Here is a 26,397-nt window from a genome sequence, read left to right as displayed (position 1 = left end):
AGATCCTTCCATGCAAGAGGATCACCAAAAGAGACATGAAGGTGGTAGAGTAAATGTAGACAAATTGTTCCCTGCTACTGACTGGACTTTGGGGGAGTAACAGCACAGACCAGTGATTTCTTTAAGAAGCTATACGGGACACATATAGTGAAGAGTTCTTTCAAATTTCTACACAGGTGCCACACAAATTAAAAGCAAGTAAAAACAAGCTCTAAGGCACATCTTTCTTTGGAAACTTTCTGTTTATTTCACTGTTATGGAAAACTGATGCAAGAAGTGTCAAAATCACCTTATCAAACTGAAACGCAGTTTAAGAAAAGTTCTTCCCAGCTCATCCTCTCCGTCCCACTCCTTAGCTCCCTATTCATTTAATTTTGGTACTTTACTGGAGTAAACTCAGTATATGCAATCAGTGCTGTGCTAAGGACAAACTACTCCTGCTGACTTCTTGTATGCATGTATCCAGAGATTCATTCTTCCTCTCAGGATGATTAACTCAGAGGCCATTCCCAAGGCTCGGGGCATCCTCAGGAGTTCAGGGAGGTGAAGGTAATCAGCACCTCACACCACTGGTCCCCATACTGGGGAGAAACAGCTCCGCAAGCACTTTACCATTACTGACTGCTTTTCAAGTGAAAAGTTCCCTTCCTTTCCTCACTGCCATCACTCCCCTCTGCACAAGTTTAAGGGTTTATTTCCAAATGCAAGTGTGGGCAGACACTGATCCCCAAGTCTTCTGGGACTGTGTGCTGGATTATCTACTAGAGAGACAGGTCATGAAAAACCTCAGAAATATAAAAGCCAGAAAAACACTGGCAGGGCACACCATCCATTTTAATGTCTCTGTTTAGACTAAGACATTTCTCTATTTATATTAGAGAGGAAAACCAAATGTTTGAATGATCAGGACAGATGCCCTCGCCTCAAAGTTAAACAAACACACTTCTCTCCTTCTGATCTGGAGCAAGTCAATACATTGTCACTGGAGCCAAGAATCACTGAAGACTGGTGTTTGGGTGCAAAATAATGCAATAGCTACATAGTCTAGGGAGTCATTCTAACCAAGTCACATTCTTTGACATCAAGCAAACAAGATCTAGACAGATTTTTAGTGGGGGCTAGGGTGAAGGAGCATTCACGTGTTAGTTTCTCCCTGTATATGTGAACTATATATAGACTAATGTAATGTCCAAATCCCACGAGAGATCACAGAAAAAAAAACAAAACTACACACAAAAAAATTTGACTGGGTCCTAAAATGTATACTGTAGGAGAAGACCAAACGAGGTTGAAGAAAAATAGGAATTGTCAGTTTCACATTTCATTGAAAAAAACATTGTGTGGGAGGTGATTTCACAAGAGCTGGGACTGATTTCAAGCACTTACGAACATCACAACGCGCTTCTTCACCATCTGTATGAAGCTAACTTTTTGTAAGGGTAAGCAACCTGAATACACACAGTAGCAATGCTACTAGGACATCAGAAGGGTTGCAGGGACTACAATCAAAGTAGCAGATCGCCATGGCAGAGACAAGGGACCAGACATATGTAGGTTTGGGACACTCTTGCCAGTAAGTTTCACAATGCCAGTTGCAGAGGCTGCCATGAGACTTGGGGAAGCCTCAGTTTTTGTACAGGCACTGTTAGAAGCAGATTTCTTCAAACTTAGCTTATCCCAGCCTGTTCTAACACATCCCAGGTCTTCATTTTCTCCACTGTTTCAGCATTCTACTCTCATTCTCTGCATCTCCCTTCCTTGTTTAAAAACTAAAAAAGCATGATACCATACTCCTTTCTAACCTGTTCCACACAAAATGCCCCTTCTTCGTTCTGTCCTCTGAAGAAATTTAGCCTGATAAAAAATGACCACTGCAAATATTCTTGTCTGAACAGTCAAGTTGCTAAGAAGGTTGGTAACCAAGAAAAGACCATTAAATTGAAAAGGACAAGGCATGCAGCTGAATTTTTTAACGTCAGTATAATTCTAATTTTTTTTTTACTTAAATTACATTAATCATTTACAGGTTGTGATTATTTAATCAGGATCTCTTTGCTACCTAACTTACTTACAGGAGTGTGATGTATCCTACCTTAAAGTTCTTTAAAACTTCCTGTGTATTTTTGGGTTGAGAGTAAGGCTTGGGTGTCAGCATAGGCACAGCCTTGGAGACAACACTTTTGCTGGGAGACGTGCGGCCTGTCGAAGCACTGGGCTCTAGATCAGTGGTGGGAACAATGGTTGCTTCAATGGTGGCAGTGAATTTTGGAGCAGGCAGCGATTGTTGCCTTAAGTATCTCAGAGGATTTGGGTCTTTCAGTGGGGAATCTGGCTCCACTGAATGGCTTCTTTCCAGGATTTTTGGCATCTGCAAACGCTCAAGGACAGCTTCACTAATGGTGAATCTCTCGATGTACTGCTGGAGAATGCTCTCAGCCTCCTCCTGGGTCTTTGCGTTCTTGTACGCCTCATGAAGCTCCCGTTCTCTTCTCTCTCTGCACAGGAGATGACACAAGAGAGATCATCACATTAAAATTCACACTAAAAATCATTCCTACTTCCTCTGCTCCATCATTATCCTTTTCCTTCCCTTACTCCAGCCCTGCAGGCACGGCTGTTCACAACCACCTATCCCCTATGAAGCATACAGCATTTTCAGACATGCCTCTGCACTTCAGTAAGAAAACATACTTCTCTTCCACAATTTCTCGGTAGGTTTTGATGCTTTTTCTGCGCTCATTTGTTCCCTCTCCAGACAATAATCTTTCCATTTTCTTTCTCTCAGCTTCTTTTTTAATTAAATCCTGGGAAGCACTCCTTCGACGACTCTTCCACCTAGCCAAGTCCTGCGAGAGAAAGAACGCAGCTGAATGCAGAATTGCAAATAGCTGAAAACCAGCCTTAAAGAATCAATGAATCCAGCCAGCCAAGCTTTGTAATGCTTGCATCTGCCTGTGGACCAGGCTCTGGTGTTTGCTTTAAAGAGAAACGGTGATCATACTATAAAATGAAAATGTTACTTGTATCTTCCTTACAAGCGTCCCCCAGTTATTTTGGGCCCAGATCTCAGCAACACTATGGACTAAAGTGGCTCACACCTGGTAGACTTGTGATATGACAGAGAAACAAGACTATCATTTGCACGCAGCAATACAGAATTATTGTTGAATACACAATACATTCTTGTTGAAGTACTAATCATATTCTACTTGGAAGCCACCTGTCCAAAAATGCCAAAAAGACCCAGTGGCTCTAGTTCCTTATCCTTCCTGCAAAATCAGCCTGACTCTAAAACTAAAAAATACAGAGGAGGCACCTCATGTGGGACACACCTACGTCCTGCATCCTGCTTGGGTTATGAATGCACAAGCAATACATACAGAAGAAGAATTTGTTTCATAATAAAACAAGCAAAGAAGTGTTTCTAAGCTGTAAAATTTCTCAATAATCAACTAGAAAAGGAACAGAATTTTACAGTAAAAATTCACCTTCACAGCAGTTTTGCAAAGAAAAATAACCTCACAGGAAACCATGGGGGCACATTTGCAATTAACTTTACAACATCAGGAGATTAGTATACAGATTATATTTCATGCACTCTAACAAATTCTGGTTTTAATAAAAAACAGAGATTCTGTACACAGACTCAATTCAAAGGTTATTTCATTAATTACATGGTTTTCCAAATATTTTAATTGCATTTCTATTGGTAAACAGCAGAAGGTACTGCAAGAATAACTTATTTTATTAAAACCAGGAACAAACCTTGTCACTTTTAATTTAGCTTAAAGCCACAAATTATTGGCATTACACTCAAGGGAGTGCTCATTAAAGTATTTCTTCACGTGACCTACATATATCAGTTCATAAACCCCTTCATGAAACATGGTCCTTTCCTCTTCCTCAGTTACTAATAATTCTCACTGAAGTACAAAAGCACTTCTTTATTCAGCTACTCCCACTATTACTTATTGTTTGGAAATTAGTTTTTCATTAGCAAATGTCATAACATAAGCCTTTCTCTCTCTGCAATTAAATAGAAGACAGGTTTATATGTTTCAGCTCTTATTCATTAGAAAAACAACGGAAATAGAAAAAGCTATGAAACTGTTAACTGTTGGCAAATTTACAGCATGAGCACGTGAAGAATATGAGACCATGAATGTAGTGTCATCTCTACAAAACCCTCGGAATGCCAAGGAGATTCCACTGCTGGAATATTTAGTAGCTCTTCAGAACTTTTAGTTTGGTGTGTAAGGTGCTAAGGGCCTGGAAAAGTTGTGCACTTTAGCTCAGAGGATTTTCCATTCAATAGCAAAGAGTTCTCAAACCTCTTGAATTCCTCTGGGCTCATTCTTATCTCTGCTGGGAAATTATGGCTTCCCACACATACAGACCACTCAGCTGAAATCCTTCATTGTTCTACTAAAAGTTTTTTATTAGTTGTATATACTGTTCTTTTTTGGAGCTTTGCCTTGAATTTTCTATAAAAACCTGTTTCATAGCAGCTGTCCTCACAACTGGAAATTACTGTACTAGCTGTTTGAAGAGATTTAAAAGAAGAAAAACAACTCCAATATTCCTCATTTAAAATCAGTCTTTAGGAACTAACAGGATTGATGCTGAAGCTCTGATATTAATTTGCCTGCAAATTGTGAACAATGTTTTTCTAATGCTTTCAGTTTACTGAAGATAATGCAAAATTGCCACGACAACTTAAAAATGCTTAGAATAAAGACAGTTTGGAAAGGGCTTGCAATGCAAGCAAGGTGTATCTAACTTAAAGGGGAATGTGTTTGCTTGAATAAGATGGAAAATCTTTCTGTAACCAAATCTATTGAAGCCAAGTCCAACCTATATATTTATCACTTTGACACTTCAGGAATTTTCTACTTAGAAAAATTTGAGAAGTTACCAAATGGGAGTGTTCTGCTTTCATTTTTATGCAATCAGATTTTAGATTTTAATTACATTTTCTTAAAAAGTAAAAGAGCTGGTTCATCTGTGTGTCCTGTGAAGTACAACAAAATAGGAACTTCCATGCTTTTCTCAAGAAAGCACTGAAAAAAATGAAGAAAAAGAGTTCTGATTGAGAGAGCAATCACAGATTTAGCAAGCCTTGCTTTTTTGCGCAGCTGGCTGGCCCTAATGCCAGCATTGTAGACACTGTGGTACACTCACATCTTGCCACCTGGTCTCATCCTCCTTCAGCTGGTTGTGTATATTCTGCAGCTTTTCATGGCGAGCTTTGCTGTGAGGCTGAGCCATGGCTTCTTCCTCACTTCTCATGTCAAACATGCTCACGCTCCTAAACAAAGAGGGAATAATAAGAAGCACAGTGTTATTTATAATCTTATACTTCTTCAGCTTTGTAAGAGCAAAAGCCACATGAGGGTGCTGCAGCAGGATCAGACACCTGCACTGTTACGGAGCTCCCAGTGCAGCAATCCCTGAGAAAGATCAATTAGCACCCATACAACTTCCACGCAGTACTTCAGGCACTGTACTCCTCAATTTTCTCTTGTTTTTGTTAGCCAACAGCAACTTTGTCTCTCACTGTGAAGCATTTCTAACCATAAAACTCTGACAGTGGCTTTTGTTAAAATTATCCTATTCAGAGGTGGGTTCAGAATATTTAAGTTTTTGAAGATGTTTCCTATTGGGTTCTCACTGACCCACTGCAACTATATTGCAGACAGAAGCTTCCATTCTACTGTAAAACAAGAGAGGCTTGAGAAGTACATCATGGGTAGTGTGGCTGGCTAAATGCTACTGCTACAGGAACCAGGAGAACCCGCCCAGAGAAGCACATGCAGCGCGCACAGCATGTTGCCTCCTCTCCCCTCCCTGCCTCAAAGAAACTCAATGCTATCAGCAGCAACTTGTTCATATGGTTGACCTAACAAAGGGAAAGCTGACTGTACAACAAACAATTGTGTTCGGTACAAAACAGTTTCTTTATACACATGCTATTTTTGTCTCTGACCTTTGGAGAGTTAAAGGAAAAAAAGGTCATGGTTTGATACTATACCATCATTCATATTATTTAAAGATCTTCACATGAAGATAATGTACTTACTAGTTCCCCCCACTACCTATTATTAGTGAGACATGACCTCAGCTGGGCCATTAAAAGCAAAAAGGGGGGAGAAAAAGCCATGCAGTTCCACAGGAGGTGACTTCACAGCAGCTTCCAAATGATTATCTGCAGCTGTAGGTGAGCAAACTAGCAGGAGAAGCACCAAATGAAGAAGAGTTGTAGGCAAGTGTGGACACAGTAATTGAAGTGAATAGACACTGAAAGCTGTATATACATGTATTTAGCTGGCATTTATATTCAGGCAAGCAAAGATGTGAACAACTCACTCTTCAGGGGAAATGGAAAGGTCTGGACAGTGGACAGAAAAGGACATGCACAGATCCCATCCTGTTAGTGGGCATATATTCAGAAACACAAGACAGAATACACACCCTATAGCCTTCAAGCACAAAAGGTAAGGTTAGCACACTACCATGCTTCATCCCTTAAAAAGAATGCTGAGAGGGGTACACTTCTTTGGGTTTCTCTGTGGGTAATTTAAGAGTTGCATTGCTCAGGGCTGGATTGGAGTACTCTGAAGAAATAGAACCCAAAGAAACTGCAAATTTTGTTGTTTTTAAAACTGAAAGTCTACTAAAGAACATTTAAATTTCAGTTCTGTTTTGCAGACTAGTAAGGTAAGTTGGGAGATACATTAACACAACCCATTAGTGGATTTATTCCAGTTTAAGTGCATTTGAAACTCATACTAAGAAAAAACCTTTAGTCTTAATATTTGCCACTTTGTGCCTGCCAGATCTGACTGACTGTATAGATCCCTTCTTGTACCACTCCCCCATATCAAAGATTATTTCATTCGCATAGAGTAGGAGAAAACAGAAGACCTGAAGTGCTGATAACTGCTCCTGCAGAGGGTGTGAGCCCTCTGTCATCTGGGGTGGGAGAATAAGAATAAAAATAAAAATACTCTCTGCCAGGTATACTGACATTCCAATGAGAAGCTGATTTTTTGCTTCTCTTTTTCCCCACCTTCACTTGGAGTAAGCAAAAATAACAGAACAAAGACTTTACAGCTATTGACAGTGCAATACAAAAGGCACCCTGGAAAAGGCTTTAACCTACCCCAGGAATCAAGCCATACACTACAGCCCCATATGCACCTTCTGTTTTAGCTATTCCCTCATGCTGCTGGGTTTTCACTGCCATGGATTAGCAACCAGATAGGTTCAACCAAACAGCAGCTCCAGTAACACTTACTGTGCAAATCTGCCTCCCCAGGGGAGCAATTTGAAGGAGTCATCTCAAACCATTCTTTCCTGCAATGACCAACACTTAACAGCCATTGACAAGATCCACCTCATTTCCTGAACATGGGGAAAAGGCCAACCAGATGGCCTACACAGATTTCTCTGCCATGCAAATTCATCTACAGAAGAAAACCAGAGGCCAGAACTCATAGCTTCCATCAGAAGACACTTTCACTATGAGTCCAACATCATTTCTTCCTCTCCCTTTTTTATATAATTTACAAATTGCTTATATAAGATATAAATGTCTCCAGTCTGTCAACACCTGCATGAATAGATAGAATTACTTCTTCCTTCAATCACATGCCAGATCAACAGGCACAGAGCATACATGTAAATGGGGAGATTTAACAACACAGAGCTCATAATCACAAATCTTCTGCAAAGCTCCTGGGATAGCATCTACACTGTCTGGATGAAACAGGCCTTTCTTCCGACCAGTATCAGATATGCTGTTCTGACAAAGATCTGGGAAAAAAACATTGTGCAAACCAACACTATAATTTGAAGGGTTGATTCTTTGGAATACTGTGATTGTTTTTAAGTTACACTACTTTGTTCTTTCAAATTACAGTTATTCTTGTCAGCGGTGCTATAGAGCTTTTTTTAAAACAAAACAAAACAAAACAAAACAAAAAACCAAGTCCAAGTAAGTATTGAATAAAAACGTCCTCAAGGACTTGAGTGGTCAGACTATTTAATTTAAAAAATGAGAAATATGGCAAAAATTTTTATAAGAATATGTTAAAATACTTACGCAGAGCATTTATTATGTGGCTGCATTACTATTTATGAACACAGTAAGATTTAAAAAACCCTAACAAAACATAAAAAAGAGACAGGATGGCTAAAGGATCAGACTCCAGTAAATAAATACTCAAAATTCTCAGTCCACTATAATTCATACGTTGGTCTTAAAGTATAAAGTCTAAGCCTAAATGAACACTGGGCTGTCACACTGCCAGCAAAATTCAAAGGATCTCTTTGAGAGATGGGAGAGGGACCGATCAGCAAGAACATGCTAGGTATGTGGAAGGCAACTCCAAGGAGAAGAGATATCCATGATCCATGAATTTCAACCACATGAAATTAACCTTCTTCTGTGCCTCTCCCTTTTTAGTGGAGACTGTACTGCCAACAATTTGCCACAGAACAGCATGCTCAGCTATATCACAGAGAGAGTTTTCTCTCTCCATTTCTCACAGTCTAATCTGGAGAGAAACGAAGATGCCCCAGAATATTGGCACAGCCCCTGCCAGACACAAAATGGCTCTAACTCATAGACTGGGCAGAACACAACAGGAAAAGCACTGAAAAGCAACAGGAACTGGAAACCTGACAGAAGGCCACAGAAGAGTCTGGGAGCAGAGAAAGAAAAGAGGGAACCACAAGCCACCTTTGCTGCCCTCCCGCGGTGTTCACACACTTGTCCTCTGCCTTTAATAAAGGCTGTAGACTCCAAGCAATCACAACATCTAGACAGGGCTGTCTCCTTTACTCCAATTTATGCTGAGGACTGCCTTTTTGAGAGCTGGAGACAGCCCTGGGGCTGCTGACACAATTTGGTGGTGACCAACCAGCAACGGGAACTTGGTTAGTCTAACATGGCAGTTCTGCTGCCGGAATAGCTCCAAGTTTAGGGCTGAATACAAGTCACAGTTTTCAAAGGAGACTTGACAAACATTTTGGAAGCATTTAAAATGTCAGTTCAATTTATTTTTCCTACTTGTGAGCCCCATTATATTAGATTTTTTGCAAGTACTTCAGAAGGAAAAATGCAATCTTACATTTGTAAGAACTTTACGGGCAGTTTAGGAAAACAGTTGCTCTGTAAACTGTGGCACATCTGGAAAGGATGACAATAAGGCTTGAACATGTATTGTTTTGCCTTCTTAAACAAAATGCATGTGAAATAAACAATGATTTATTCATATCTTCGCTACTCTCAAATAATACAACCAAACACACTCTGATGCCTCCATGTATACTTTCTCTCATGTTTCCATTTAATACAGACATGCAAAACTGTGGGGAAACAAATAAGCAAATCAATGAGATAGGTAATGCTCTACGAAATGGCAGGAGAGTCACCACTGTAAAGCACAATTCTGTGTTGTTATGCTATCTAATCTCTCATTTTGATCGATAGGATTTCTGCTTCTTGAAAATAATTATATTTACTCTGTGGCTCTGTGGGCAGTGGACACAGGCTTTGAACAGCATAAAAGAGATACACTTGTACACTACAGATCTTGTAAACTAAAAAAAAAGCCTCTATGCCATTTTATTTTCTGATTTCATTTGGGAGACAGGAAAGGTGCATGCATTTCTGTGAACAAAATAAGGATATTAAAGACACATTACGTGGGTAGTCCTTAATTATTTCTTTGCTTCTGAACTCCTGTACTTTGTAATTTTCCAACACGGCTTTTTAAGTAACACTATACATTATTCTGTTCATATTCATCCACAGACGAAAGTTCTAATTGCTATAAATGCCCCCAACCTACTCCTTTGGTTAAATGTAAAGCACAGAGGTGAGAAGCTTAAAGAAGTAAAGTTTAGTGTATTATTAAAGTAAACCCAACCTAGAAGGAATTCAAAAGAAAGCTTTAATATACAATAATGGAATAGCTGAAAATTTGTATTCCTGACAATTATTCTGAAGATCACAATGAATTTTATCTTGCTTTGGGCTTCGTTATAGGTCACACTTGGGGTTTTTTTTCCCTCCAATACCCAGTTCAGGTTCAACCCAAATCTCCTAACCTACAGTGGATTAGAGGCAATGAAAACTCAGGAGAAGAAAAAAAAAAAAAAAAAAAAGGAAAAAAAAAGAAAAAAAAAAGAAGAAATAATGCTTTAAGCAATAGCTGCACATTGGTGTTATGCTCAGTTTTTATGAGTTTCTATGTATAAATTATTTTTAGCTGCAATGTAAGCCACGTTGCATTCCATTTTTCAGTACATTTCTGAAAAATTTATTTGCTGAAACACTGCAAAATAATTATGAGGCATCAACTGCATTTTAAATTAGTAGGAAGACTGGAAAGCATGCAGTGTAAGTTGTTTAAAACAGAATCTTGTGAACACAAGACAACTTACTCTGCGTCATCAGACACAGCAGTTCTGGGGCCGAATCTACAAGACCAAATATAAAATTAGAGCGTTGATAAACACATTATATATTAATTGCAACTGGACCCATAAAATCTGGTTAACAGTCCCTTGAACATCCAACCTGTCCTGGTAAAGCAAACCAAAAGAAAATGTACCATACTGTTCAGAGATGGTCTATTCAATACACAGCACTTACCTTATTAATCATTCAAAGGTCAGACTGCCCAAAAACATCATTAATCCCTGCCTAATATCCCCATTATAAAAATGTGCTACAGTATACCTAAAGTGGGTGTAGAAAATAGTTTTTGAAAGTAGACAATATATTGACATTTACATTAAAGTGCCACGTATGTGATGAATGGAGACAAAACTTAATGGTTATATTCCACAGCAGTGCTCAAATCAACATTACCATACCATTTCCTTTTTTTGTTTGTTTTGGTGCAGCTGAAAAAAGGTACTGGTAATACACAAGTCAGTGTCATTCACTGGAGTGCCTGTCTTGTTTAGAGTGCCTGTCATGCAAATGACATGTCCGTATCTGGCATTTATCATAAAACAACATCAAATACAAAAGTCAACACTGCAATATTTTCTGATCACAAAAAAGCAAAACATGCATCTCTAGAGATGCCCAGCAGAGTCTGGCTGAACTTCTGCTACTCATAAGCGATTCTTGTATGCGCACAAATATTGCAATCAAATATTTGTTTTCATTAGTTGTAGAAAAGAAAACATTACACAAATACTCTTTGTTTTTTCGAAGTGCGTACAGACATACAGGATTTTAGTCTGGACTGAAAACACACCAGGCAATGCAGAATCTGAATTCTGAAGTGCACACACAGTAGAAGAGCAAAGAGTGTACAAGCTGCGTGATTCACACCATTCAGAGCTCACGTTTGCAGATGCTCATCCTTGGATGACAATGTTTCAGTTCTGTTTTCCTCAGGAACCACCTGAAGCTTAGATGTTTGATCAAGGTGGACTTCATTAAGGATATGATCACCCACTTGGGCAGTGCACACAGTATCTTCTTGTCCTGCAGAAGGGAGACTGCATCTTTCCTGCCCTTGCTGCTGCTCTTGCTGAGGTAGAATTACAGGTTTTCCAGAGCTAGTAATGCAGACTTGTGGACATTGTTCAGGCCTGAGTGAGCCAAAGGCAGCAGTGCAAAGAAATGTATTAAACAACATTTGAAAAATCACATATACATAATGAAAAGTGTGACTGCAAGTTAATAAGAAAATTCTACAAACTCACAGCTTTAGGTACACAAAACAATTAGAGTAAAATGCTTGTATTTCCATTCTTCTATGCCAGTAACATAAAATTCCCAAAGATTCATATTTTGAGAACGTATTTTAACTAAGCTATTCAACTGGAGGTCTTCTCAACACCAAGCCACTCCTGGCTAAGCTGCACATTATTTTCCATTTATGTATGCACAGGTGTCTGTGTATCCTTCCTCTCTCATGCACTTTGAAGAGGCTGATGAGCGATAACTTTCCAGTCTTGCTTGCACACAGCTCAAACAGCCAACACATGGCTCTGTCCAAAGGCTTAAACCTCCATCTTCCCCACACTGTGCTGCTCATCTAAACAAAGACACCAAACCTTACCAGGAGGAATCTAATTCCAGAACTTTCTTATCTTGTTTAGGAGTCATTGACACTATCTAAGCTATAGACAAACATTCATCTACTGTATCCACCACCTCTGTTTCTAGCTGGAAATATTTTTAATGATTAGCACCTATTTAAATAGAAACCTCTAGAAATGTCACACAATCTTGCTATATAAATACCTATTTTCACATGCTGTTAGAATTTTGCATCCGCTACCTCTTTGGTCTAAGACTTTACAAGGCTCTACCAAAAAGGCCAGAAAACCTACATTGCTGACTAGAGCAGAATGAGTTAGCATAGATTCAAGGATGAGTATGGAAGAAATGACTGCAACTCTTCCAGATCAAGAGATCTTGACAAACAGTCCACAGGACTCACTGCAAGGGAAAGAGAGAACAGAATTTCTTACCTCACAGTTTTCTTTTCAAGTTCTCTAGCTGTGCCCTGTTTATTCTGCTGCTTTGAAAATGGCATGGGAAGGAACTGCTTAACACTTGGCCCCGGCTGTTTTAGAAAAGCTCCAGTTCTTCTGGCCAACATGTCATCTCTTTGCGGATCTGGAAACTTCACTTTGTTTTCTGTTCCATCACTCTGCTGAGGAGGGATTTCAAGCTGTTCTTGGCTCTCTTCTTGCGTTACAGTACTGCTCAGAGAGACAAGTGACACTGTTCCATGATAATGTTCACTTGTACAGCCCAAAGGAAAGCGGCTGTTGAGGCAATGTGGGGTACTGCTACTCAAAACACAGCTGCAGGGTGATGAACAACTAGGCATCTTTAACTACAGTGCAAGGAGTGAGAGCAAGAGGAAACTACACTGAATGCCACACTTATGTAGGTGTTATGTTAGAAGCTGGAGACTGCATAAAAATATATGCAAGGAATTATTCTCTTAGAAATTGGCATAAAACTCTGGGGAAAGCACCATGGATTGCAAAAAAATACCCCCAAAAGATGAAAGACTGTTTTCATGCTGAGCAGCAATTAACAATTGAAGTATTTAAATATTATGAAAGAAAGCAGACTGTTTTATGTTCATAGGATACATTCTTGTAAGTAATTTCATAAAACAGAACACATGCCATGATGAATGAGTAAAACACATCTTTAAAGGCTGAATGCAGAATGGAATAACACTGCTGACTGATCCAAGTTCACACCACACACAAACCAGGCATGAAGCTCAGAGTGATCTGCTTCTGTTCTCTGACCTCTCTGCTTCCCATGGAGTCTTCAAATCCTTCTCCTGAGCTACTGACAGAGGAGGACAATGTATTGGAACAGTGCTAGTTGTGCGTCTCTGAAAGGTCCCCATCCTTCTAACCAACATATCGTCTCTCTCAATGTCTGGTAAATGTGCACTGCTGTCTTCTTTGGTGCTTTCTTGCTGTTTGTTTGAGCTGCACAGGGCTTGTTTCTCAGAGATGACATCAGTAGTAGCAACAGGTGATGGCATGCTCCTGTAATGTTCATCTGTACCTGGCTGCGCTACTTCACTAGTGAGGGGGTCATGAAGAGAATGAGGTAGACAAAATGTTCTCAGGTCAAATGAAACAAAAGGGGAGGAGTCCTTCAATTCAGCTTGCTAAATGGTTTATAAGCACACAAACTTCATGGAAAGAATTGCTTGTTAAATGCATTCATTAAAAAAAAAATCTTGCTATAGCTGCAGACTAAGCAATTAAAGAGAAGCCAAATAAATTTAGGCTCTGTTAATATGTTAACTTCCCTGAGCTGTCATTCTCTCCAGATAAATGCCAGAAACACAGAGCACAAATACACCTTAGTTTCACAGCACTACATCTTCAAAAAGAAAGTAAATCCATTAGGACTGAAGAAAGCATTTTCTGAACAGCAGTGAGGCCAGAAAGCTGAGCAACAAATTCCTAATGCAGTGAAAGCAGACAGAGAAATACTGCTGAAGATCATGAGGCAGAAAGCTTTAAAGATAGCTCAGCTTCTGAGACACCAGCGATTTCACCACTAGCCAGAGCTGTTGAGGTAAATGCTTGGAAGGCATATGCACAGCATTGTTTTCCATAACTCCAAACATGTTATGATGCTGGGAAAGCATCAGATGCCTTCTGAACAGGGCTGTGCGTGCAAGCAGCTCCTAGGCATGAGCCACCCCCATGCAGTCCAGCCTCCTGCGGGAACAGGTCCAGATTCCAGCTCAGCAGTGCATCCTAAGCCACACCAAATACCTGGGCTCATTCTGTGGCTTAGATACTGCATCACTGTGCTCAGCAAACTGGAGACTGCCAGAAGTGGTTGGAAGAGAGCTTTCAACATCCGAGTGAACCTTCACTCTGTCTTTCCCGCTTTCTTCTTCTGCTTCACACCTGCGTGAAGCTCTGCCGATGCTGAGCTTGTCCCACTTCTGCTGATCAATTTCAGTTACTGGCCCAAAATGCACAAATTTCTGCTTGAGGCTACCAGCCTTTCTGTTTGCTCTGGCTTTGCGGACAGCAAAATCATCCTGGACTGCTGCTTCCACTGTGACTTCAGCTGCTGGTGGAGTGTCACTGGGACATTTGCAATCTTCTTCACTAGTCAGAATGAGGAATAAGAGAATTCATCCCAAATGAGACCCCAGACTAAAGCAAATTAAATGCCCCTAAGCTTTTAAAGGGGTCTTTTTTAAAAATTCAAGGACACAGATAAAAAGAGGTGTGGCACACTGTGATCTGACAGATAAAGTCCATGGACCTGTTGGGAAAACTCCAGGGTTACATTAATGAAAGCCCTTGCTTAGGGGAAGGAAGATAGCCATGGCCCACTCAGAAACAGGGACTTTGTCCTGATAAAGCTTTAGCTCCCTTATCAGTCCACACAGACCTGGGACGGCAGCACCAGTGCACCCCACCTGTCACGCAGGGGTGCCAGTGGCACAAGAGCATCACGAAGGGCAATTTACCCATCTTGAGAAGAGGGAACTGAATCTTGATTTGAATAATAATTTAATAATTGACCTCAAATGTAATGGAGAGATTACTAATATCTTTGAGATGAGAGAATGGTTGATTTTTGGTGGTTTGTAATAGAGCTAGAATTACATACAGTACTCACATTGTTAACAGAATGCCTGAACAGATGGCTGCCTTTAATTGGAAAATGGCATGTGCCTAAACAGGAAGCCCAAGAGTTGCTACCCTTTCCTCCTGAAGTCACAAATCACCTGCATACATTATGGTCCATCTCCGCAGGGAAATAGCTTAGAATAACCACCTTTTACCAGTTCCCTTTGTGGAGCCTTAGCTTGTGATATAAGCATGTTGATGCCATATGACAAGGCTCCTGCAGCCACTGTTGCAGTGACAAATAACAATGGCATATTTACTCAGCATCTTGCTTTACAGTAAGATGACATGCAGATACATTAGCTCAGGTCTCAAACGCAGTACAGACATATTAAGACAAAGAGATGCTGATCAGTCTGGGGCCTCTCAATACAGTAAAGACATTGAGGCCCTGGAGAGTGACCAGAAAAGGACACAAAGCTGGTGAAGGGTCTGGAGAAGCAGCTGAGGGAACTGGCATTGTTTGATCTGGAGAAGAGGAGGCTCTCTACAACTGCTTGAAAGGAGGTTGTGATGTAGGGGTGAACCTCTTCTCCTCAGCAACAGGATGAGAGATAATGGCCTCAAGTTGTATCAGGGGAAGTTCCGTTTGGATATTAGGAAACATTCCTTTTCAGAAAAAGTGGTGAAGCATTAGAACAGACAGCCTAGGCAGGTGGTAAAGTCCCCATCCCTGGAGTCACATCTACCTAAGAAAGGGTAGATGTGGCACCTAGGGAAATGGTTTATAATATTGATGGTGGGTAGATGGTTGGACTAGATGATCCTAGAGGTCTTTTCCAACCTTAATGATTCTGTGATTCTCAGTTAGTTCTCCCAAGATACAATGCCCCATGTTCTGCAGACAGCTCTATTAGCAGCACCATCAGGCTACTGACTTAGCAGTGCCATGTGAACCTTTGTGCTGTTCAGATTACAGCAGCTTCAGAGCAGACTGATTCTCAAAACAAAATGAAAACTTTGCTGAGATGACGTTAAGAGCAAAGCTCAATGGAGAACTACTGTAATTTTCTAAATAATGGACACGTTTCTGTTTCATGATAGATAGCACTCCTACAAGGATTTTTGGATGCCTCATGAAAATTTTAATAGGTGAAGACTGGTTGTCATCAAGGCATTCTTCAAGGTTAAAAACACAAATGCACACAAACAGACCATGACAAAACGAACATGCAGTGTTCATCCTACAGTGTCAATCCTGTCGTCCACAGGGAGAAACTATACCTGGGCTCTCCTGACAGTTTCAATCTTTTCCATGTCTCCAGATCTGCTTTTGTTATAGAGGCATTCACAAAAATCGTATCTTCTTGTAGCTGAGGAAAGACACACTGAGATTTCCGTTTAGCCAAATCATCTCTCTCAGCATCAACTACTTTCACCTGTTCTTCCTCCTCTGACTTATTCTTCTCAGTCTGCAGAGGTGGGTTCTCTTTGCATGTCACTGTTTGTCTTGCTGATGCCATGTGCACCTGGCTTCCTCTAATTTAACACGTTCCATTTCAGCAAGAAAAGACATTGTGAAGGAGCAATGATAAGTCAGTATCAATAGAAGAGGTTCAAAGCACAAGAAGAAAAAATTTATAGCAGATTATTTTTACATTTAGCTTAGGAAGTAAACATAAGAGTTTCAACATCCAATGACTTCATCTACACTGCTCTGCTCATGTACCACTGAGATCACTTCACTGCATGACTCCTGTTTCTAGTTCAAGCAACAGAAATCTTGGAGTTATTACTGTATTAAGCATTTCTGTAATAAGCCTTCTCTTGATTTGTTACAAATATGTCATTTGCATATTATTAGCAAACTGAATTCAAGTTTTGCCTGCAAACATACTAGAGAATTTCTTTGATCTTAGAGTCATGTCAATAACATTAGAATACTAAAATGTGGTTGTGAGTTCTTCAGATGCCCTGCCAAACCACCCATTGAAAAATGTTAATATAATCAAACCAGAAACCAAGAGACAGATTTTGCATAACTGAAAAGAACTACTAGATATTAGAAGAATTTTTGGAATGTATTAGTTATGACAATCAAGGTTCCAATGCAATGTGTATATAGTGGTTTTATCTAGGATCGTTTCTCTTTGCACAAATAATCAAAATACTTGTTTCCTGAAAAAGATGGGTGCCTCGCAGATACTTATATACAGCAACTTAATAAAGGTTAGTATCACTGATCTGAAGAAAGAAGAGATTTTCTAGGCTGAAACCTTTAAGCCGTGCTTCATTTACAAAAGCATTACCATAAAAGAAATACCAGGTTTATATGTGACAGTTCAGTCTGTGTAGCAGGTACAGGTATTCAGTGCATTAACTTAAGACTTATTTGAGCCCATGATTCATGCAGAGTATTTGAAAAAAAAAAAAAAAAAAAAAAAAGCATTAGATTAAAAACTTGCATTCAAAAGCATGATTCTAAAATGTTCAGCAAAAGATGGCACTGGCACACAAAGCATATCTTCTATTTTACACTAGTCACACTCATAAGCTGCCTCAGGTTAAGCTCTCCTGGTATTGATACTCTGATAGAAAGCTACAGTAGGTAAGCTATATCTATTTCCTGATCATTTTTTGATAAAGCATTAAAGCATTTGTGTCAGTTTACCCTGAAGTTTTTTGTAGACAAGACAGCTCTAAGCCCTACCCAGTGACATGCATTGTGAAATTAAGCATTATAATAGAAAGAACATGAATGCACACCTTGCACGTTCCTGCTTTTCCACCTTCAACGGCTTTTTATTGTCTTCCAGTTTACTTTTATCTTTCTGTGTGTAGGGTCCAATTATAAAGGAGTTAAATGGAACTACATGTTTGGGTTGATTCATCCTGGCTCTCCGAGTGGCAAAGTCATCCTTTTCTAAATCAGGAACTTTGCTTGCTGCTTCATCTTCTGAACCAGAATCCTTCCCTTGATAACGTGTCATGAAGGGGTTTTCCCTGCGAAGGATGATGTCTGGGGTGCTTCCGTTGTCTTCACTTGTTTGCTTTTTACTGACACAGATCAAAATTAAAGAAAGCTCCTGGTGCACCAGGGAAGGAGAGGGGAGTGGCAACAGGCATCTCCAGGTCACAACACAAGCACAGTTAATCAAATGCGCTTCAAGCTGCTGTTAGACTTGGCAGAGACTTGTTATAAATAAAGTGAATCATTTACAGGTTACAAATCTACAAGGACTTCACACAGAAAATCAGCCATGTTGGACCTTTACTTATTTTAGCTATAGCTAGAAGAAACAGTAAGAACTAGTTTAGCATACAAGATGCACTGAATGCAGTACTGTGAATGGCATTATTAAACTTCTCAAACACCTCAAAGCAAAAAAAGATTCAATGCAAATACCCGATTCCCAGCCAACACTGCTGAATCCTGAAATACCAGGTTTTGGAACTTAGGCTGAGCTTATTTATTAATTATTTTATTTTTAAGATCTGAGTAATCTCTGAAGCTGCATGCCCATACATTGCTAACTGCTTTTTCTTCTCATACACATCCACACATAATTCTTCCCCTAACCACCCTCCCCTGCCCCCCTAAATAAGCCCTCAGCTCCCACGCTGATATACAATCGGGTGTTCAGTGTGCTAGCGATAACATTATTCTGGAGCACAGGGCCATCTGCCTTGCTCAGAAATTACACCACTACCTTGTTGCTACTGCAGATTACCACAAATACCCTTGACAGCTGGTGCCTAGAAAGACTAAGCTTATTGTAACTTGTAGCAGTCAATATTCTTAACTGAAGAGACAGATGGCAAGAGCTAGGTGACTCTCCTGTCTGAAACCAAAATTGTAATCACTGATATTTCGACTATTTCTCCAATTTCAAGAATTAGAATATTCCACAAAGCTATTTGGTATTTTGCAAATATCTCAACTCTCGCTCCAGATTTCCAACCCTCCATACTCAAGTACTGTCCAATCCCTTGGCTTCCATTCACAACAATATCTTCTACTTTTTTTCCCCTGTAAACCATGGCCAGTAGTTTACTTTGGATGTTGTCTCTGCAAACACAAAAATGAAGAGGCCTACAAGGTTATCTTCATGTTCAAATTTCACAGCTGAACAGGTATGTCACGTCACTCAATCCTAAATAATGAGTTACAAATACACTGCTGTAATGTGCTCAAATTCACTTTGTTTTGCACACTTGCAATACCGGAAGTACAAACTGACCACTGGGGAAAGAGGCTTAAATAATAGTTACAAAAAAAAAAAAAGTTTGCCTTTCAAGTTACGGTTGCCTATGAAATTTGGTTCACCCACTATGAAAGCTTTAGAGAAAATACACTAATCTAAGGTAGATGAACTATTCTTCTGAAAGTTTTAGGCACAAAAGAGAACAAGTACCAGTTATATGCACTTGGACTTGTTCTGCCAAGTAAGCCAGGGAATATGATTAAATTGATAAATCTTCCATTGGACTTTACTAGTCATTCCACTACCCTTCCTTTTTAAAACTAACAATTTGGAAACAATTTTCAGAACTCCAGACACACAAGATGTGTAAAATCACATAGTACTCCATTAAATCATGTTTACATTTACTTCTTAAGTGAAGATCTGAAGACGAATAATTATTTGTGTAGGTAGGTTGAGGGCATTCCTTCATGCTTTTAGTTTCTAAGATTAAGTGCAACCAAATGATTCTTTAGTAAATAACAAATGGATTTTTCCAGTCTCATGTCCACCAATGCTACAGAGCATTTTTAGCCACTTTTAGTGTTTTTAGCAACCAACAAATTGGGACTTAAAATTTGCAAAAAACAACAACTGTGAGTCACTGTAATGAGTAGCTGAACAACTTACAGCTTTTCCTATGTAACTAGACTTCCACAATAGTTTCTAGGTTAATAATATTTTCCATTCACTTACATTTTGTTTTTACCGGAGTCAGAGATAAGCTGTGACATTTTTGGGTCTCCTGAATCAGTGTGTGACAGTTCCAGAAGTACCTTTAAGGGTCAACTTGCAATAAAGAAAGCAGAGTGTAGTTGCGAAGCCTGCAGTGGGTCAGAATTCACTACAGATTGGCCAGTTGTGCTTGCGCACCCAGCTCCAGCCCTCACAGAAACACCACATGGTCCATGCTGATACAGCATCTGCTACCTTCCTGAGTGTCAGACCCTGGGTGTTTGTGCTCCATGGAACAGGGTCCCATATAGGCTTGTGGATACTTGTATTGCATGTCGGAATAATGAGAGGCTTTTGCATGCTTATGCACCATCAAAATTAGAGTCCACATTCCTTTTGCAAAGAATGTGTCAAAAACTCTTGATTTTGTTCACGTTTCTCTCCTTCCCTCCCCTTCTCCGTCATCTATAAGTTCTCCTCTTTTTAAGGAGTCTCTGAATCTGATCCGTATCTTTCAGATACAATAGTGTAAATAAGAGACAGATCCACAGCCAAGCATGGAGAATCATATGGCAACAAAACATTGTGTTATAAAGAGATGACACACTCCTTTGGGAAGGATGAATGCCTTTTGGCATGCATTTGTTGATTGAGTCCTTTCCTACAAAGTGCTACAGAAATGGAGATAAGTACTTAGATTCTGAGCAAACAATGTATTTGCATACAAGTTCAAGTTCTTCCTGTGCTGAACCCAGAAACATCCCCGCTGAGTTTCAGCTTAGGGAACAATTAGATGGCTCCTAGAACACAAAGTCACAGCCGGTGTCATCTAGAAGTCAAAAAGTTGAGAGGAAAATGCCTGTAAACAACTCAGAACAAGTGGAAAACAACTGAGCACCTCAAGTGAAAAAAAGAGAAGCTGACATTGTAGAAAGATGTTGGAAGAGCAAAAGGAAAAGGTCACAGTATAGAATTAAGAGAGACGGAGAACTATTCGGTGCCCTTAGTGCACAGAAATTTGAATTTGATGCCAAAAAGATAGAAATTGAGCAGTTCAAAGAAGAGGGAATAAGAATGAGACGTTAAGAAAGGTGATCAAGCCCTCTGCTGTGTCCTCAAGTATCACCACTCAATTCTTCCCTTTCCCTCACTTGTTAGTCTTCCATTTTCACAAACATATCCTTGTTCTTTCCAAACCTCTGTCCCTCTCCAGTACGTTTTCTACAGTCCCCGGGAACAGGCTTCTACTTCACTACAGTGAAGCCTGGGCTGCCAAGCTCTGCTCTTGACTCTCGGCTTGGGTAGAAAACCAGTGGCTCCTCCTTCTTTCTCCAAGCTGCCGAATTCCAGGATTTGCTTTTCCTGAGAACATGCTTGTTATACCTGCTCTTTCTTCCTTCAACCGAGACAGAACAATGGACTATCCGAAGAAAGAGATCAATTCTATGCCAAAGAGACCCAAACATTTGCATACATGCACTTCTTACTCGGAGAAGAAGAAAGAGGATCAAATGCAGGGTTGGAAAAGTGGTTCTCAACTAATATGGCGCACATCCTCCTGATGCAAATGCAAATAGTGCTTTTTGCTGTGTGCAGAACTGCTAAACATGAGCTAATGCTACAGATCACCTTGAACAACACAGACTTGGACTTCGAAGTCTACTGGTTTATAGATTCCACATCAACTGGCACACTAACTGAGCCACTAATTTATAATTTAGTGAGGGACTAATTTATAATTTACACTTACTCCTTATTAGTATTTGTCTTTGTAAGTGGTAGACCACAACCACATGCAAATACTGGCTCTTGACAGCTTCTGAGTGACCAAAGAAAAGGATGTATGACTATATGACATGCATAAGGCTGCAGACAAGCTTAATTGTATCTACAAACAAGCTGTATAACTTATGAGCTGTACTTTCAACTACTGCTACACTCCAAAGCCCAGATTGTAGACCAGCATCTGCTAAACTACTCACTGTCAGGGTTTCACCCCATGTTTCACCAGTTTGGATCTCAGGAAATTGCCTCTATCAGAATAGAAATGTGATGAAGATTTTCCTCAATAATTCGAAAGAAAATGTTTCAGATGGGAGGACACTTGGATACTCACCCTTTAGCTAAATCATTTTCATCATTTGTTAGAGCATAGCCCTTGGACATGCTAAAACTCTGTTTATGCAGGCCATCCCCATGAGGATTTGACATCAGATCATGAAAAGGCATGGGTAGTGAGCCTAGCCATCATTCAGCTATTCAGTTAAAGAACAGGAAACAACCAAATTGAACTACATCCAAAAATAAATAATGCAGGTAATAAGTGAATAACTACTGATACTCTATGCCAAAGCCAGTCAAATCATGATTGCTGAACTATGCGTCCATGCTTTAACTAGTACATGTATTAACAAGCACTGTACTTTTACAGTTCCTGCCTTTAAAAATAAATGCAACATTTATTAACACAGCTAAAAACATTAACCACATTAGAAGTGTGAGTCAGTAAATTAAAACATTGCATTGCCAGCAAGTATGTCTATGAAACTTCTGCCCAAGGAAAGCATTTTCAATATACATTTACGTTTGTTTTTTTAATTAAATGCAAGAAAGCATTAAGTAGAAAGTGACAAGTAGTTTGTGTAGCAGTTTCCTTGGTGTTTGTTTACATTATGCTGTAACATAATTCAACCACTCAACACAAACACAGTTAGCATCAAACAACTCTTCAATGCACTACTGCCACATCACAAGCTTTTCCATACCAATACCTTCACTAAAAGGCTAGCCACTGTGAGTGCTTAGCACGCTGGATTTTTGTTAGGAGAAGTAAAACTGCAATGGATTGAGGAAGCCCACACTACAGCCAATCCTAAAAATGTGAAGCGTGCACAAATTCCCACACTGTTGGGCTAACCTGCCATAGCGCTGGGCAGCTGACATGACCTTAATGCCAGCTTGTTCAAGTCTTCTTAATTTTCTGATCTCTGCTTCATCTTTTCCCTTGAGTGATGTTGTTTCTTTTACACTACATGAAGGAGACTGGTCTATGGAATTTGCTTCATTTTGATTCAAATCTGCTTGTATTTTAACAGGGCTTTCCTCAGGAGCCATGGAGCCCATTTTCTCCTTTTCACACAGTCCTGATGTTTCACTTTGTTCTTCTTCTATGGTTTCAGGTTTGCTAATGAATTATACATACAAGGTAGTTTAATGCATGTTGTGCCTGGTACATAGATTAGCAAATTCAGTTTCTATCAAGAAATCAAGCAATATTCTGATGAATGAGGCAGGAAGATGATAATGCTCTTTACCAGAAGTTGCTCTACGGCCTAATCAGAAGTGAAATATCAGTTGACAAAAACAGCAGGCAGAAGCATACAGTCACAGTTACATAAACCATATCAATGTTTAAGATACAACAAACAAATCAATTAAAAAAAACCCCACAGCACGAACATTACTTATTTTGATTAGATACATCAAATATTACTTATCAGTATCATCTGGTATTGAGCAACTGTCTTGAGAACTGAAACAGGTTATCCACAATATTTTCATCCAGCCTTGAGTTTGAGATCACAATCATGATATTCACTGTAAACAATATCTTGTCAAACACAAGTTATACAGTACATTGTACAGTAAAATATTGACATCGAGACAAGGATTTTTCACTCTTTGCTTTTCTACCGTCTTCACTAATTGCTACAATTTATCAGTACCATCTCAGGAAGAGATTTATTACAGTGCAAGGAACTTAACATATCTTGTGAAAAGGCAACAAATTGGCTAAGGGTTAAACCATCATCACCAAGGAAGGGAGAAGTTGAACAGGCCAGTCTTACCTGAAAGGTCTGTCTCCAAGTGGTGAAGTTGCAGTGCTCCAGCTCTTTCGATACTCTTCTCGTTCAGCTTTCTTTTTCCGAAGTGGAGCAGGTACATAGAAAGTCTGATTGCTCTTGTTTGGGAGGTACTGGTTAAAAGGCACAGCTGATTTAGGTTCACCGTGTGAGGTCCGCCTCGCCAACATATCATCTTTTTTCACATCTGGCATCTTTCTGTGTGGCAGGTCAGTTTCTGAGTCACTTCCTCTCCCTAGTGAGGAAGGAGAAAATAATCATTCTTCTCTTCTTTTCCATCTAGGTTTTTAAAAAATCATAAATCAGAGGAGATGTCAACAAAAAAAAAATGACAGCATGTGAGCACCAATAATTGAAGTTCTTTTTATCTGTGCTTGCATTTTAAAATCAGCTAGTGAAGGTAGAAGCTGCAGTACCTACATACCCCTGAAAAACTTCAGCCACAGGTCACCATGCAGGATATTCCAACTTACTCTGGGTCACATTAGTCCAGATCTGTTACTCACACAGGACACTTAGAGCAGCTTACCTGACTTATGTCCAACTGACTCCTGGCAGCACGTATGGGTACACCTGACCTGGTTCACTCTCTTGAATCTAGACTTACAATTCCGTATCCCAAGCTCAAACACCCTGCATCACCACAATGGCAGGGATCTGTGGATGTTTCTGCAGACATGTATTAACTGCACTTTAAATGCGCACAGCATCATCCTAGATCAAAATTTTAGAATAAGCATCAGCTGCTACAGATCAGAAGACTCAGGTGGTCTGTCTCTAGTCTCAACTGGTTAGTCAGTCCAGTGCAAAAACAGAGAGACTTCATCCTCAGAAAGCTGTAGAGTTTGTGGGTTAGAGCAGCACTGCGAAGACTGAATAATACTTGTTGACAAGGAAAACAGGTGAGAGAAAAATAAAGAGTTGCAGAGAATAAGATGGGAGATGAACAGAACTCAGAGATTATTTTGTACAAATGAAGTAAGCTTCCCGATATTCACAACCCACTTAAAAACTGTATTCACAAAGGTGAGGAAAATGGTTTTTCAGCTTGAAAATACAGTTGCAAATGGAACTCCCCAAGGGTAGGGCAAATATGTTAAAGAGCATTTCCAGTGGAACTGCCCTCACAGACATTTTGGAAAGTACTTTGTAGATATTCACTAGATTCCCTGCACAATCATGAGCCTTTTAAAGTAATTCACAAACAAGCTGTACAAATAGTTCTCTCCCAGAAGTGCAACTTCATCACAGGCCCTCATTTGAAGACTGAAAGTGAGTGAAATGCACAGCCAATTCTCCCACCAGCATTCAAACGCTCTCCCAGCTTTGGAGTGCTGGCTCTCTGGCAATTGGCCCCTTGGCAACACTTGCATATGCAATAGCTGCTCTCCCTGCCTGGGGAGAGGGGGAAGCCACCCAGACTGTGTCCTCTTGCTAATTCACTGTGCTAATAAATTACTAGCTAATTCACTGAGCTACCTCATGAAAAACTGAAAACAATGAAGTCATAAAAATCACAAGTAGCTTGCATGTAATTCAAAGCAGGGTGAAGGAATAGAGGTCTAAATATGGCAGGAATGTTATTTGCAAAGAGCTTTTACAGCAGATTTCATGATTCAGTGTTTGCATGGAGAGAGATGAAGAAGGAAAGGGAACAGTAAAACAAGACAAGACGACACAATGGAAAACAACTAGAAAGACAAAATTCACAATGTACTTTTTGTCAGAAAGGTTTTGCTTGGACAGTTTTGGTTAAGAGCATATGACAGCTAGCACTGTGATTGGCAGCCTCTGCCTATGTCTAAGAAGAAATCGGAGACAGCCACAAAATCACAAACGTCTGAGGGCAGCAAAGATTTGAAGAGCTGTAATACCATTAGATTAAGCAGGGCCATAGAGGACCTAGAAGTAGGTGAGAAGATCCCTTCACATTATTTGCTATTCTGTTTACTCTTTCTTTTGGTGTTTATTTTTGTATTGCATGAAAACTAGTCTTGAAGAAGCGGACAGAAATGCTGGAATAGATAATCACAGTAGCAGACAAATAAAAAGAGATTCCTCTTCCTCATTAGCTGTGTGCCTACAAGCATATCCACGCTTGGTACTTCAAAGGAAAGCAGCTTATTTAATTATTCATCTTTTACTCATAAAATTATTTTCAGCTGAGATTTGAAAGAAAAAAAAAATCATCCCTTTAAGCCAGAGCACTCAGTAGAAGATGCAGCTGTGCTTTACATTTATAACATTCATTTTGTTCTTCTGCATTTCCAAGCAGAAGAAGCAGCCAGTTTCCACAGCCCATAACAAGCAGTTATATACTACAGATTTGCACACAACAGTGTGTCAAGGGACCTACATGAGTTCATAAGAGGCACTGTGCACAACTGCCAGCCACGCAAAAGATTTATATGCTCCTGGATACATCAGTGACTCTGGAGCAGGTCAGATTGCAGTTCTACTGATTTTAACACACTGTTCTGCTCTGTCACTAGTCTTGT

General features: G+C 39.8%; 1 protein-coding gene across 1 annotated transcript in view; it reads right to left on the bottom strand.

Annotated features, from left to right (window-relative positions):
- The window catches only part of LIMCH1 (LIM and calponin homology domains 1), a 166,090-nt gene that overhangs the window by 29,883 nt on the left and 109,810 nt on the right, over positions 1–26,397 (bottom strand). The window contains exons 8-19 of the mRNA XM_042812322.1: positions 23,885–24,134; positions 22,954–23,220; positions 17,884–18,174; positions 16,402–16,656; positions 14,302–14,646; positions 13,309–13,593; positions 12,508–12,741; positions 11,371–11,619; positions 10,453–10,488; positions 5,182–5,308; positions 2,692–2,846; positions 2,093–2,495 (exon numbers count right to left, since the gene is read on the bottom strand). Of these exons, the coding sequence (XP_042668256.1) occupies positions 2,093–2,495; positions 2,692–2,846; positions 5,182–5,308; positions 10,453–10,488; positions 11,371–11,619; positions 12,508–12,741; positions 13,309–13,593; positions 14,302–14,646; positions 16,402–16,656; positions 17,884–18,174; positions 22,954–23,220; positions 23,885–24,134 (2,897 nt within the window). The remainder of the gene's footprint in view (positions 1–2,092; positions 2,496–2,691; positions 2,847–5,181; positions 5,309–10,452; positions 10,489–11,370; positions 11,620–12,507; positions 12,742–13,308; positions 13,594–14,301; positions 14,647–16,401; positions 16,657–17,883; positions 18,175–22,953; positions 23,221–23,884; positions 24,135–26,397) is intronic.

This window comes from Centrocercus urophasianus, unplaced genomic scaffold (genome assembly GCF_019232065.1).
Source record: "Centrocercus urophasianus isolate 14NV4802_14NV808 unplaced genomic scaffold, USGS_Curo_1.0 seq_13, whole genome shotgun sequence".
NCBI classification, from domain to species: domain Eukaryota; kingdom Metazoa; phylum Chordata; class Aves; order Galliformes; family Phasianidae; genus Centrocercus; species Centrocercus urophasianus.
The sequence above is the reverse complement of the archived record's forward strand: the minus strand, read 5'-3'. Positions and strand labels throughout refer to the sequence as shown.